Source organism: Dermacentor silvarum, chromosome 1, assembly GCF_013339745.2.
Source record: "Dermacentor silvarum isolate Dsil-2018 chromosome 1, BIME_Dsil_1.4, whole genome shotgun sequence".
NCBI lineage: Eukaryota > Metazoa > Arthropoda > Arachnida > Ixodida > Ixodidae > Dermacentor > Dermacentor silvarum.
The window spans coordinates 120,928,021-120,941,332 of record NC_051154.1 but is presented as its reverse complement, the minus strand read 5'-3'; the positions used below and the strand labels follow the sequence as shown (position 1 = coordinate 120,941,332).

Genomic DNA, 13,312 nt, shown 5'->3' with positions numbered 1-13,312 from the left:
CCAAAATTTTAGCCTTTTGAAAAAATGTATAGTAATAAATGAAGGTATTACAAAACTAATGAATGCTACCCACCTTTTGTCAGCAGGTGGTCAAGATATATCATAATATTATGTTAATATATGAATACGGTATATGCCTCGTTCTCATTTAACACTAAAGGGAAAACGGACGTTTACCGGGTTCCGTAAAGTATTTGAGAACACAATGTTGGATTCAGGCAGAGAATATCTCCAGCAAAAATAGACATACTTTCACCAAACCTTCGGAAATACTTCTCTTATGGTTTATTTCCACAATTACTCAATGAACCCGCCATCCGCAGCAATAACCGATTCAATTCGGCTTCGGAAACTGCTGCATGCACAGATCAGGTGGTCCTTAGAGATGTTGGCCATTGAGTCAGCAATGGTGGCCTTCAGCGAATATTTTTTGTTATGTGGCTGTTTGTTGGCCTCTCTCTCAACGACGCCCCAGACATAGTAGTCGAGCGGATTTAAATCTGGCGAACTAGGTGGCCACAACTTGGGAGTGACTTGGTCGTAGTTGTCGGCCACCCATTCCTGGGTGACGCAGGCGGTGTGGGCAGGAGCCGAATCTTGCTGAAAGACATAAGGTCTTCCTTTCGAAACAGTCTCTATCCAGGGCTTTACAACGGTGACAAACACCTCCACGTGCGCGTCAGCATTTTGGAGCAAGCCTTCTATACCATATAGTATATCACTATGTGTTTAAGTGATGAGCAGTAGTCGAACAAGGAATGTCGTTTTAAGCCAATGTTTCGACTACGGGACTTGTATTCATCAGGGCAGCAACTGCTTTCCTTAGCAGAGTTTTTATGTATGGATAGCTCACTCTCCCCCGCCCTCATAAGCCAGGGTAGCAACTGCTCACTCTCCCCACCCTCAACATCAGGGCAGCAACTGCTTTCCTTGGCGGAGTTTTTATGTTTGTGTAGCTCTTTCCCCAATCCTCATAAGTTAGGGCAGCAACTGCTTTCCTTAAGAGTTTTTATGTACCGTATTTTTCGGTGTATGAGACGTGTTTTTTTTCTGAATTTTTCGTCTGTGCGTCTTATAGAACGGTGCGACTTGTATGTGTTGTTTTTTTCGAAAAAACTGCCGTCAAAATCGGATTCGATGTTATAGCCACGCGAAGTGCGCTGGTTGACTTAATTGCTATGGGTTCTGTGCGCGCTATCAAGGTGCCGGGTTCTCATGATCGAGTTCCCGAGCGCCGTGCAATAAGGACGAAGCAGCAACGCAAGAGGCAGCAGGCCGACCATGAGTCGACCAACCCCGAAGTCGTCGCATCTGCAGATCGCTGTCAAGATACGGCGCACGCTGCTGTGCAAACTACGCAGTTGCTACCAGAGAACATCACGGCAACCACGACAGCAGAAATGCACCTGCAGTGGAAATATCCATACGCTTGCGCGTGACTCGCATTCACGGAGTGAAACGTCACTATTTTTTTGTAATCACTTACCAAACAAACAGGTGCGTCTTATACACCGGTGCGACTTATATACATTTTTTTCTGGAAAAACTGCCGTCTTGAGGGGGGTGCATTTTATACAAAGGTGCGACTTATAGACCGGAAAATACGGTATGTGTAGCTCACTCTTCCCCACCCTCATAAAGCAGGGCAGCAACTGCTCACTCTCCCCATTCTTATAGGTCAGGGCAGCAACTGCTTTCCTTAACAGAGCTTTAACAGCGAAGCTGTTTAAGCCAGCCATAATTTGTGGTGCGTAGCAAGACACTACTAAGAAAGAAAATAAAATAAACTTCCTTGCCGAGGCGGGATTCGAACCCGGTCCCTCGGTCCCAAAGCGAGCGTTGTGACCACTAGGCTATACAGCCACGCCTGCAGAGCAAGCATTTATGCAAACCATATAATTGCGTTCGAGCGTCGTCTTCGTTCACAGCTGGCACGTTCGTACGCTCGTGCTCTGCGAGGTGAAGAGGTTTTGCGCGCTATGAAAGCTAGAGAGAGACGCATTCACGTAGCGGGTCTCCTAAAACACAGTGTCGGTATTGGAACGCAGTGTCGGTGTTGCAAGCTGCGCTATGCAACGCGCAATGACTGCCGTACGTCCGAGACGCGCGAAAAGAAATTTTCATCGTGAATAATAAGATTAAAAGTTCGCACGTACTTCCAGAAAATGCTGGGCTACAATCACCTAGCTTCGCTGTTTCAAGTGTTGCGCGGCCGAGTGCAACATTAAGCGATTTTTTTATGTATGCGTAGCTCTCTCTCCCCCACCCTCATAGGTCAGGGCAGGAACTGCTTTCCTTAGCACCATTTCTATGTTTGCGTAGCTCACTCTCCCCCACCCTATGAGGGTGTGGGAAGCTGACCTATGGGTGCGTAAAAACATTACCAAGGAAAGCAGTTGCTTCCCTGACCTATTTTTTGAAAAGTTGGACTTATTTGTCCCACTGACCTTTGAGGGTATCAATGAAAAATTATAGGTGACCACTTCCCTTGGAAAGTGGACTGAGCCACGACGTCAAAGTGGCACAGCAGAGGCCATACACCAAAAGGTTGTGCGCACTTTTTGCCAGAGCATCGAACACCAACAGCATGGGCACCTTTTTACATCTGCATGCTTTGGCATTTGCATTCACAAGGGCTCACAAAGCGCGAGTTTTGTGGACGAACTATTGCCTCAGGATACATAAATGGGTGCCATTGCGAGCTAAGGGTGTAAATCTAAATGCAGGAGAGAGAATAGCTTGTCAGGCATCTTGAGAACTTTTTTATCGTGAGCAAGTATGGGCCAAATCCAGCAAGTGTTCCAACAATATGAACAATTTTTCTAGCTTTTGCACGCTTGTCACCACTTAGTAACCATTCCAAAAACTGTTCTTTCATGAAGTATTGGAACCTTTAGATAGAAGGCAGCATCAAACAAGATAAATGCACTCTTTTTCTGCTGAGAAGTGTTTTTGCACACATCACACAGTGGGACGTATATGTCTCATTGTCTTACAAAGGGGTTAAAGCAACATTCCTTGTTCTACTACTGCTTATAACTTCAAGTTTCCATCTTGCTTTGAACTTATGTCTTGTTTGGATTACTATGTGTTTAAGGGAGCCAACTTCTTTACTGTCTTTCAGATTCTATCTTTAAGGTTATACACAACTTTTTCATATTTGTGTTTTGTGAACCTTAGTACTGATGTTGTAATTATTGATTGCACTTTCATTGAAATGACTTGCAAGCCTTTTTCTTAAGGGGCTTCCATTGTAGTGCACAGTTTCTGTAACCAGAAAGCCACATCATTTCCTGCTTGAAACATTGGAAAGCATTTGTAGCCCTCGTGTTTGTGACCTGCTATACCTTGTGGCTGCAGTCAAAGGAGACTGAAGAAGGGCAGCAAGAGCTGGCCAGGGTCCGGCAGGATCTGTCAATGGCTCAGCTGTATGCCCAGCAGCTTGGAGGAAGCCAAGCATCTGAGGAGGCATTGACCCGCATGGAGCAGCTGCACCAGGAGAAAGTACATTTTGAGCGCCGTGCTGCTGAGGTGTGTCTAACATACCACATGCTTTGATTTGCAATAGGCTCATGAGTGCTACCATTTATTTAATGGTACTCAAGATGTAAGCAATTGAATGTGATGCTAGGCCTGCACCTGATGGAAATTCTTGAAGACTGATTAGCAAGTATGAAAGGGAAAACTTGTCATAACAGTAGCACAAAGCTACAAATGAAGCCACAAATATGCAAGTACATTTAAGATTTGGCTTAAATGCCATAAATGGTGCCGGCAGGGGAAAAATAATATACAGTCTCTCTTACGTTATCTTTAATACGACTTGAAGGCGGAAGTCCAAGTGCCGATGCATTAAAGGGACCCTGAAACAATTTTGACCATTTTGTAGACACGTACTGAGTCGTTAGGGTAGGTCCTTCTGATCAATAATTGATGCGTATAAGTGCTTCGTGTAAAGCGTGTAATTTATTATGAGGTTTTAAAACGGCGCATCGCTACCGATTGCAGCACGCCAATCGGCTGAGCTTTCAGCCGCCCCTGACCATATGACACAATTTGACCATATGACGTCAGTAGGGCGAGCTATCTGATTGGCTGCCCAGGGCGCGTGATCGATAATTTTTCCAACATTATGGCGAACAAATGTTGTTCATAATAGTTGAAATGTTAGTTAATTTGTTTCTATTAAAAAAGTAGCGGAAAGAGAATGCACAAGGACAATGTATCACTACCCTCAAAGCACTTCCGGCTCACAATAAGTGTCGTCTGCTTGTGTTACAACGTGCTCCGTGTTGACGAGTGCTGCGTGGTCAGTGTTGGTGTAGTTCTTTTCGTGAGCACCATCGTTTGCGCTTGTGTTTTGGGCTGCAAATGTAACGACTGGCAATATGTTGTGGGGTCTCACACATGCTTTTGGGTCAAAGGAACGACAACGCAGTAGTGCAAACGAACAAAGGGGCATTTATTGCGCCTTTCATACACTAATGCACTCTAGCCAAAGTACTACCCATAGAACATTCACATGGGAGCGCGACAAATCAAGAAAGTCCGACTCACCGCGACCGGATAGCGAGCGAATATGTTTTCCCCATGCTATGACACCATCGCCTAGTCATTCACGTGTATGGTCACGTGAACGGTGGCGCGTTCGAACGATCCGTGTTCGTCCATTTCGGTGTCCTGCTCCTAGCTTCGCGAGACGGTTTCGTGAAGGGGGCCGGCGCACGCGCGAAACGTTTGAGCGTGCTGCTCTCCGATCCCAAGCCAAAGAGAGAGCGCCTTCGACCCCTTGCTCCCAAGCCACCCTGCCGTTCAGTGGCGCTAGCGTCGCAACACTCGCGCCATCTCTCGCAATGCGCCGCAACCACCACGACTGCCGCCAGCGTTTAGCCACGTGGAGAAGCCGGACCACAGGAGACGCGAGCCATGCGGGGGAAGCAACATCATGGGACGCGTGAGAGTCGCGCGTCCCCACATCCCCCCAACCTTAAATCACTACACATACTCCGGCGAAACATCTCACACGGTCTATCAATGCGTGCGTCGCGAACAAAAGTTAGTACATGCGACAGTGGCCGCGCCGAGGAAATGTCTACACGTTATCCACAACATGCGAGCCGACATTGTCTCTGGGGTTCACCACTGGCGTCCGTTGGTCACAGCACCACCTTTGCAGATTCAACGGCACGACTCCAGTCCAGGACTCCGGAAACGGCGACACAAAAGTCGGCACGAACAAGCGTACTCGCGCCGACGCACCCTGCCGGCGAGAGCCGCTGTAGCCCTTGGTGACTGCCCGCTCTTTTCCCAGCCGCCGAGGGTTGCGAGCCAAACACAGGTGGCCACCGAAATCGCTGCGCCGAACTGCCCACAGGCATCTGCATCGCCTGGGATACCTCGATTGTAGTCCGGGGCAGCAGCGCTGATGATGTGCAGGTGACAGCAAACCAGGGGTGACTCCGCTCACGCTGCATTCACTCAACGCACTCGACAAACACTAAAGTAGTGCAAGGGAGAGGAATTCGGCATACACATTGCCCACGTGGCACGATGTTCAATTCGGCTAGCAAATCCCGAAAATTTCGGGCGGCATATCAGATGCTAAGTTCATGCGAACAAAGCTTACTTTCTTGAGTTGAACGAGTAATTTCAATTCGTGCGAGGCGAACTAATTAGGGAAGCAATGTGTGACACCTCAACACCACAGTCCACCAGGTTGTGTCCCTCAACGTGCGACAGGCGGCTTTGTAAAGCCTTAGGCCTAATGCGTCACTACCCTGACAACAACCGGCATAAAAAAAAAAAAAATAAACAACACCCAAAACTGGCACAAGAACAGGCAGCCGTGAGGAGACGTTAGCACTGTGAGGTGGTCCTACTCCGCTCGGTGCACACAGCATCCGAGTTGACGGCGCCCACCCTCCCAAACGGTGTCGGAGCGCCCGGTGCCAGGCTGCAATACCAGTCAGCCCGTAGCGGCACCCGTGGCCCGCGGCCACCTGGCTCCCTGAGCCACGACTTCCGAAGTCAAAAGAAATTCGGACCACCCACGAGGATTCCGTACTCACTCGCTTCAGGCTTGCCAATGCTCTGCGGGTGCTAGGCCTCGCTCTCCCCGGATGCAGACCACGTGGCTCTCGTACCGACGAGTGTACTTCAACGAAATACTCGCGAAAAGGCTTAGCATGTTGAAAAGTTCAAACACGCTACAGCAACAGTCACCTTGCTCAAGAAAGCATGCCACCGACACTAGCGATCAAAATCCACGCTAGGACTACGCTTCGGTTGAAACAAAGGTTGTCTCGAACCGAGCAAATCTTTAAATTATCGTGCGATGCCCCAAGAGGCCCCACGTTGGGCGCCAGATGTAGGGTCACACACGCGCTCTTGGGACAAAGGAACGACAACACAGTAGTGCAAACAAACAAAAGGGCATTTATTGCACCTTTCATACACTACTCCCGAATTACTACTCGAAGAACATTCACATGGGTGCGCGACAAATCAAGTAAGTCCGACACACCGCGACCGGATAGCGAGCGAATATGTTCGCCCCATGCTATGACACCATTGTCTAGTCGTTCACGTGTACAGTCACGCGAAGGGTGGCGAGTTCGAACAATCGTGTTCGTCCATACCGGTGTCCTGCTTCTAGCCTCGCGAGACGGTCCCGCGAAGCGGGCCGGTGCACGCGCGAAAGGTCCGTGCTGCTCTCTGCCCCCACGCCAAAGAGGAAGCGCCCTTCGGCCTTTTGCTCCCAAGTCACCCCGCAGTTTGGTGGCGTTAGCATCGCGACACTCGCGCCATCTCTCGCAATGTGCTGCAACCACCATGACCGCCGCCGGCGCTTAGCCACGCGGAGAAGCCGGATTACAGGAGACGCGAGCTATGCGGGGAAAACATCAGGGGACGCGTGAGAGTCACGCATCCCCACAATGTCAAGCTGTGACATCATGCCCCTCTGCAAGGCAGCAGACGAGCAGAGTGGCTGTAGCACATTGGACTGTCAGTATCCGAACGGCACCAGCATCTACGCGTTGGCGGCCGGCACTTCACGCCGAAGGATTACTACCACAATAGAGTTTAGAGTGTTCGGTATTTAGGTAAACGCAAGCGCAAGTGTACTGGGCATTTTACGAGATGAACGGAGGCGCAAATGTGAACTGCTTGCATGGTGCAGCCACCTGGTATCACAAAGCTCAACCAAACACAGAGCTAATATAGCAGTAACCAAGTGTATTCTACTTTGCTGCAGGTGCGAATTTTTGGCAGGAGCGTAATCTTGAACACGTCTTTTTAAATGTTTAAAATGTTTTACACTTGGTTACAGCAATATTGGCTCCGTGTTTGGCTGGTTAAGCTCTGCGCCACCAGTTGGCAGGACCGTGCTTGCCGATCAGGCCGCTCACGTACGTCTACGCTAAAGCTCCTTCATCACAGTGGTATGGAGGGGCTTTAGTTTACGCCTCGCCCATGCGTCTAAAACGACCAACTCACCTCTGGTTACCGGAATACCGGATATGCTCGGTGCTGCAACTGATTGCTAGCAATGCACATTGCTTGGATCGCTCTCGCTGGGGATTGATGGCCAGGCGGCTAGTGGAGAGGTTAGAGATTCTTTGCGGCCTTTGTGCGCTGGCGCCAAGACAACCGAAAGTAGACGACACCACGTCACGTCACATGACGTAGAGCCAGTGAAGGTGGAGCTTAGCCCTGATCACTCAGCAAATGAGTTGAGGAGAAAAAGCATGGCTAGGGAGGAGGGTATCTTGTAATCGTCCATAGCTCTCTTAATATGAGGCACTTCACTTAAATTGGGACGCAAATGTTTTACTGTAGCTGTACCCTATGCGTCTACAAAATTTGTCCAAATCATTTCAGGGACCCTTTGACACCTTGTACCAGCTAATTTTCATGTCTTCTTCTCTTGGGTTTGTGTTGGCCGTTTGCTCATTACCTACAATGCAACCATACCAACTTACCCTTTAGGGGACCCTTTAAAGACGGACACGTGACGTACACCATCATCATCATCAGCCTATATTTATGTCCACTGCAGGACGAAGGCCTCTCCCTGCGATCTCCAATTACCCCTGTCTTGCGCTAGCGTATTCCAACTTGCGCCTGCGAATTTCCTAACTTCATCTCTCTCATGTGTCAGTCAATGCATTTCTCCGTGAAGTTCGGGAATTAATATCTCGAAACTGGTGTCATCCTGAGAATTAATTGCAAGTGTATCTACCTCGCGAACTCCACGGCTACAATTTGTAAATTGCAATATGGGCCATCCGGTAATTAGGTAAAAACTTAATTGGTGAATTTTTGTTGATTACTCGATTATGCATTTCAATTTTTTGTGCAAGTAATGTCTGCCTCTTCGAGCAGACCAGCTCATTAATTAGAATTGGGCTATCTCCCACAGGCAACCTTAAATAAATTTTGAAAGTGTTCGCTGAAACACCCTGTATAAGTAGCTTCATACAGTCAAGCCTGCTTGAATTGAACATGGTTCTCTCAAATAAATTCCTGTAGAGATGGGAGGAGATATCCCTTTTCAACTCTCACATTAATTGTGGGAGCATTGTACACCTGTATTGTACAACCTTTGTCTGAGAAGTTCCAGGACTGAGCTTATAAAAAGATCATTTATTCAAATTTCGAACTAATGACTCTAGGTCTTGTCAAAGAAGTCTCCTTGACTATGTTCCCACAGCTACCTGCATTTCTCGAGGTCATGGAAGCAAGCAGAGAAAGCTTCATCCAGAATGCTTTTTAGAAAAGCACGTTGCTGCCATATTTTCATGACACTTCTGTTTCAGTGGAAATTTCACTCCTGCAAACAAAAGTTACAGGGTGACAGGTTGGGTGAATATGGGGGATGTGGCAGAGCAGCAATATGGTGTTTGACCAGTTATCCTCAGACTGATACAGCAGTGTCAAACAAGAACCAATGTCCAGATGACGAGAAATGATGGCTCTGCCGCCGAATTGGCACAAACGTTTTAGCACATCAGTTTTGGTGTATTGTTTATCCTCCAGATAGATACGCATGACACACCAAGCCTCTAGCCAAAAGAAAAAAAGTGTGGTCTACATTGTCATTCTTTTGATGGTTGGCGTTTGAAGTTTTTTTGAGGGTGTGAAGGAATGACCTCACCATTCAGCACGTTGTCACTTCGTATGAGGGTCATACTGGTAGCATCAACTTTCAGCCCTGGCAATGATGCTTAACCCATTATGACCCATGATAAAACTGCCAGTGCGATTTTCATCAGAGTTTCAGAAAAATGAATGAATAACACAAATATCACTTCGTCACTTCGTATGAGGGTCATACTGGTAGCATCAACTTTCAGCCCTGGCAATGATGCTTAACCCATTATGACCCATGATAAAACTGCCAGTGCGATTTTCATCAGAGTTTCAGAAAAATGAATGAATAACACAAATATCACATCCTCAAAAATTATTGAGAAATATTTATCGGTTCTCAAGTTACAATGGTGTACTACATCTAGTACACCGGGCACAAGGGGTTTCAATGGCCAAGGCCCTTGTAATTCTGCTTCTGCATCCTTGTATGAAATTTTTGGAATCTTCTTTTTCGAGGCACAAAGTGTCCGCGCCCTTGTCGCATCTCCACGATGCTTGGGCGTGACAAAATCGGCATCGCAGCTGCTTTTCGATTTTTTGGGGGGTAGTGACCATGACCATCCGTCGTGAGCGTCCAAACACATACAGTGACACCCAGCAAGCACGGCAACGGCAACGTTGACATCTTGAGTATGGTTAAGGTGTCGTCACTAATGCTATTGAAATCAAACCATTTTGGCGGAATATTGTTGCAGGCTTTGCTAACCTACACTAACCGCAGGTGTCGTTCAAGGCGAAAGCATCGGTGTTCTCATCATTGTCTTCCTCCTCATCCGTATCTTCAGCTGGTTCTAGTGGCACAATCACAATGTCAATGTCCTCTTCTATGTTTTCTGCACTCTCACTTGCATGCAGATCATTGTGCTAGCGACAAAACAGCTTCCTTCTGAAGAAAATTTATGTATTCAAGGTGAAACACTATTGAGAAAAAAAAAAAAGCGCTGATTTGTAACTGCTAACCCCCAGTGTACTATATCAAGTACACCAAACTTTCAATGCACGTTTCCTTCTTCGAAATAAAGTTGCAGATTCAACAATTTGTTTCTAACACACTCATCATATGTATTAAACACCGTAAAAAGCACAACGCAAATATATAAAGCACGCAAGCAAAAATAAATGAAAAGCTCATACGCATCCGAATTTGTCAGTCTTAAGTTTTGTGGGGTCTCAACACGTGCTCTTGGGACAAAGCAATGACTACACAGTAGTGCAAACAATCAAAAGGGCATTTATTGCACCTTTCATACACTAATACACACTAGCCGAATTACTACCAATAGAACATTCACATGGGCGCGCGACAAATCAAGGAAGTCCGACTCACCGCGACCCGATAGCGAGCGAATATGTTCGCCCCATGCTGTGACACCATCGCCTAGTCGTTCACGTGTACGGTCATGCGAACGGTGGCGCGTTCGAACGATCCGTGTTCGTCCATACCGGTCCCGTGCTCCTAGCCACGCGAGACGGTCTCGCGAAGCATGGATCGACGCACGCGCAGCACGTCCGCATCGCTCACCGATCTCAACCCGAAGAGAACAGCCTTCTCCCTTTGGCGCCCCCCTAACCCCCCGCTGTCAAGTGGCGTTAGCAGTGCAACACTAGCGCCATCTCTCGTAATACGCTGCAACTCAGCCGCCGTAAAGCTACGCGGCGAAGCCGAATTACGGGAGCCATGCGAGGAAAACAACATCAGGGGACGCGTGAGAGTCGCGCATCCCCACAGTTTTGCTGGAATTCGTGCGAAATTTTTAAATGTGGATAAAGCAGTAGATTCTAACCTGTGTTAGGGTGTATGTGCATGTCCTCTGGGTACAAGAAACTGAAATATTCAACTGTTCAAGAGGTAGGGATGTGAAACCAACTGTACTTTCCAGTACAGTAGACGCTAATGGATTACACAAATGTGGGATCACTTCTGGCTTTTCCGAAAAGTTCAGCAGCAATTGTTCATTTAGTTTCTTTCCGTTAGTTTGCCAGTGTGATAGGGGTGATTTCTGCGTATGGTTTCCATTTCCATAATTGTTGAGAAAGATCTGGAGAAACGCAGCCCTGTTAAAATTCAGATATTCTGATACGTATCATGCACATAGTAACGCAGCAATTCTCAGGCAGTAAATGCCTCACATTTTTCAAATTTGCAGTGGTACGTGGCATTGATAGGTGGTCTACTCTAGAATCGTCTTTCACTGAATTTGTGCCACCCCGAAATTTTTGGTGCCATTCAGACACAGCTTTTTGATACTGCTTCATCAACGTGTACAAGGAAACTATATTATAACAATTTTGCCTCCAACACGAAAATGCCTTTCAAAATGTTGAACATTCGTTATTAGCATATGTTCGTTACCTACCAATATTGGTGAGATACTTTTAAATTTGCTTCGTTATAGTATCTGATAATTTCTTGTTCGTATTTATGTTCAATATGTATGCAGGTTCGACTGTACTTGCTAAATCATTTTCCATGTCTCACTGGGGGTTTTCCCTAACCTAACACAGAATTTTGTTCAATCTCTATTTGGAATTTGTGCCAATCATATCACTCATGTGATGTCCATTTATATGTGCCAACAAGCCGAACAATGGGTTGCTAAGCACAGCTCTGCCGCCTAACGAGCCTACATGAAAGCCCTTCCAAGGTTATGTCTACTTTGAGCACATACAAAGTGACTCATTAACAGCTATATCTTAAGTTTGAATGTCACAGAAAAAGGAATTTAAATATGAGTCCTGGAACTTACTGACAAAGGATACACTTCCATTGACACATTGAGTATCTCAGATGGCAAGCTTTTTTTTGGAGAGCTGACAGCCCTTGCAAAGCTTATTATTAGTCCTTTATGACTTTGTTAGCATTATGTCTTGTTCTTTTTCAGTATAAAGATGCTATGGAGCAGATTATAGCTGAAAAGCAGCAAATGGCATCCCATTACCAGTCCTATGTGGATAATGTTTCACAGCAGCTTGAAGCACACAAAACTAAGGTGAGAAATGAGCGTGCAAGCATGTGCTCTTTAACTGTTTTAAAGGTGAACAAAAATGTAAACATAATCAGATCAAAACTCTGGAGTGGATTAACTCAAGCTTATGCTGAGTCTCAAGCTTGTGCAAAGCTCCAAAGGAACAGTACAAATTCTGTAAAGCTTATGCGATTTGTGTTAATGGCTTTGTATGTTCTAAAAAAAAAAAAAGTGTATTGTTATTGTAAGTTATTTTATGATGTCAGAGGTTAGAACTATAGTCACTCATGGGAAAAGGTATATGTTTGTACTTTTGAGAACTGATTTAATTCATGATGGAGTAAGGAAATTTTTGTTGTGATAACTTATTTTGTGGTGCGGCAGCCAAATTAACTGAATTGCACCAGCTTTTGGTGTCTTTCCTCTGGAGCTGCACAGTTGCTCATTTGATACAGCTTTCTTCAGAGACAGATTTAGGGACTGATAACGCTAGAAATTACAGAATTATTCTAGCAACATTGCTTAAGATTGAGCCGTGAAGTGTTCAGTTGAGTGGCAGCAAGGCTACATGGGTTTAACTGTGCAGTAGAATGTTCATGCAAGCCGGTACTTCATTCAATCAATTTATACCCCCCCCCCCCCAAAAAAAAAAAAAAAAAAGAAAGTTCAACTGGCACAACAACAAAATGAAAGTGATGTTTACTTTTCATTTACCCGCTACTTGTAATTGGTGAGCTTTTTATGTTTTTTTTTAAAATGATTTCTTACTTAGTCATTCATTGGCAACTTATGAATGCCTAAAATCTTGTTTATGTGTGCACTGACTGAGGAAGCGTGGAACATCAATAAAATGCAATATTTGGATGATTTTGATAATTGTTCTAGTGCCACTTGCACCGGTAGTTAACAAAGGTGTCTTCTATTTGTAATTACCAATACAGTGTAGACTGCTTATAACGTAAGTCACTGGAGTCGCGAATATCTGCATTATAAGTGGTACCGCACTATAACCAAAACAACGATTTTATTGCGATAGCAATTATATGGACACTCCAGGCACATTTCTAGCTGACGTAGCTATCGCCGCGAGGTTCCGTATAAAGTCCAAGGGTGATACAATTGTCGCCGTATGCTGTATGTGCAACTGAAAGCGTGCGAGGGTGGGCCGGTGATTGCGTCTCAATCTTGCACAC

At 46.0% G+C, this 13,312-nt stretch overlaps 1 protein-coding gene across 1 annotated transcript in view; it reads left to right on the top strand.

Annotated features, from left to right (window-relative positions):
* The window catches only part of LOC119435939 (golgin subfamily A member 2), a 198,592-nt gene that overhangs the window by 46,781 nt on the left and 138,499 nt on the right, over positions 1-13,312 (top strand). The window contains exons 10-11 of the mRNA XM_037702641.2: positions 3,361-3,531; positions 12,036-12,143. Of these exons, the coding sequence (XP_037558569.1) occupies positions 3,361-3,531; positions 12,036-12,143 (279 nt within the window). The remainder of the gene's footprint in view (positions 1-3,360; positions 3,532-12,035; positions 12,144-13,312) is intronic.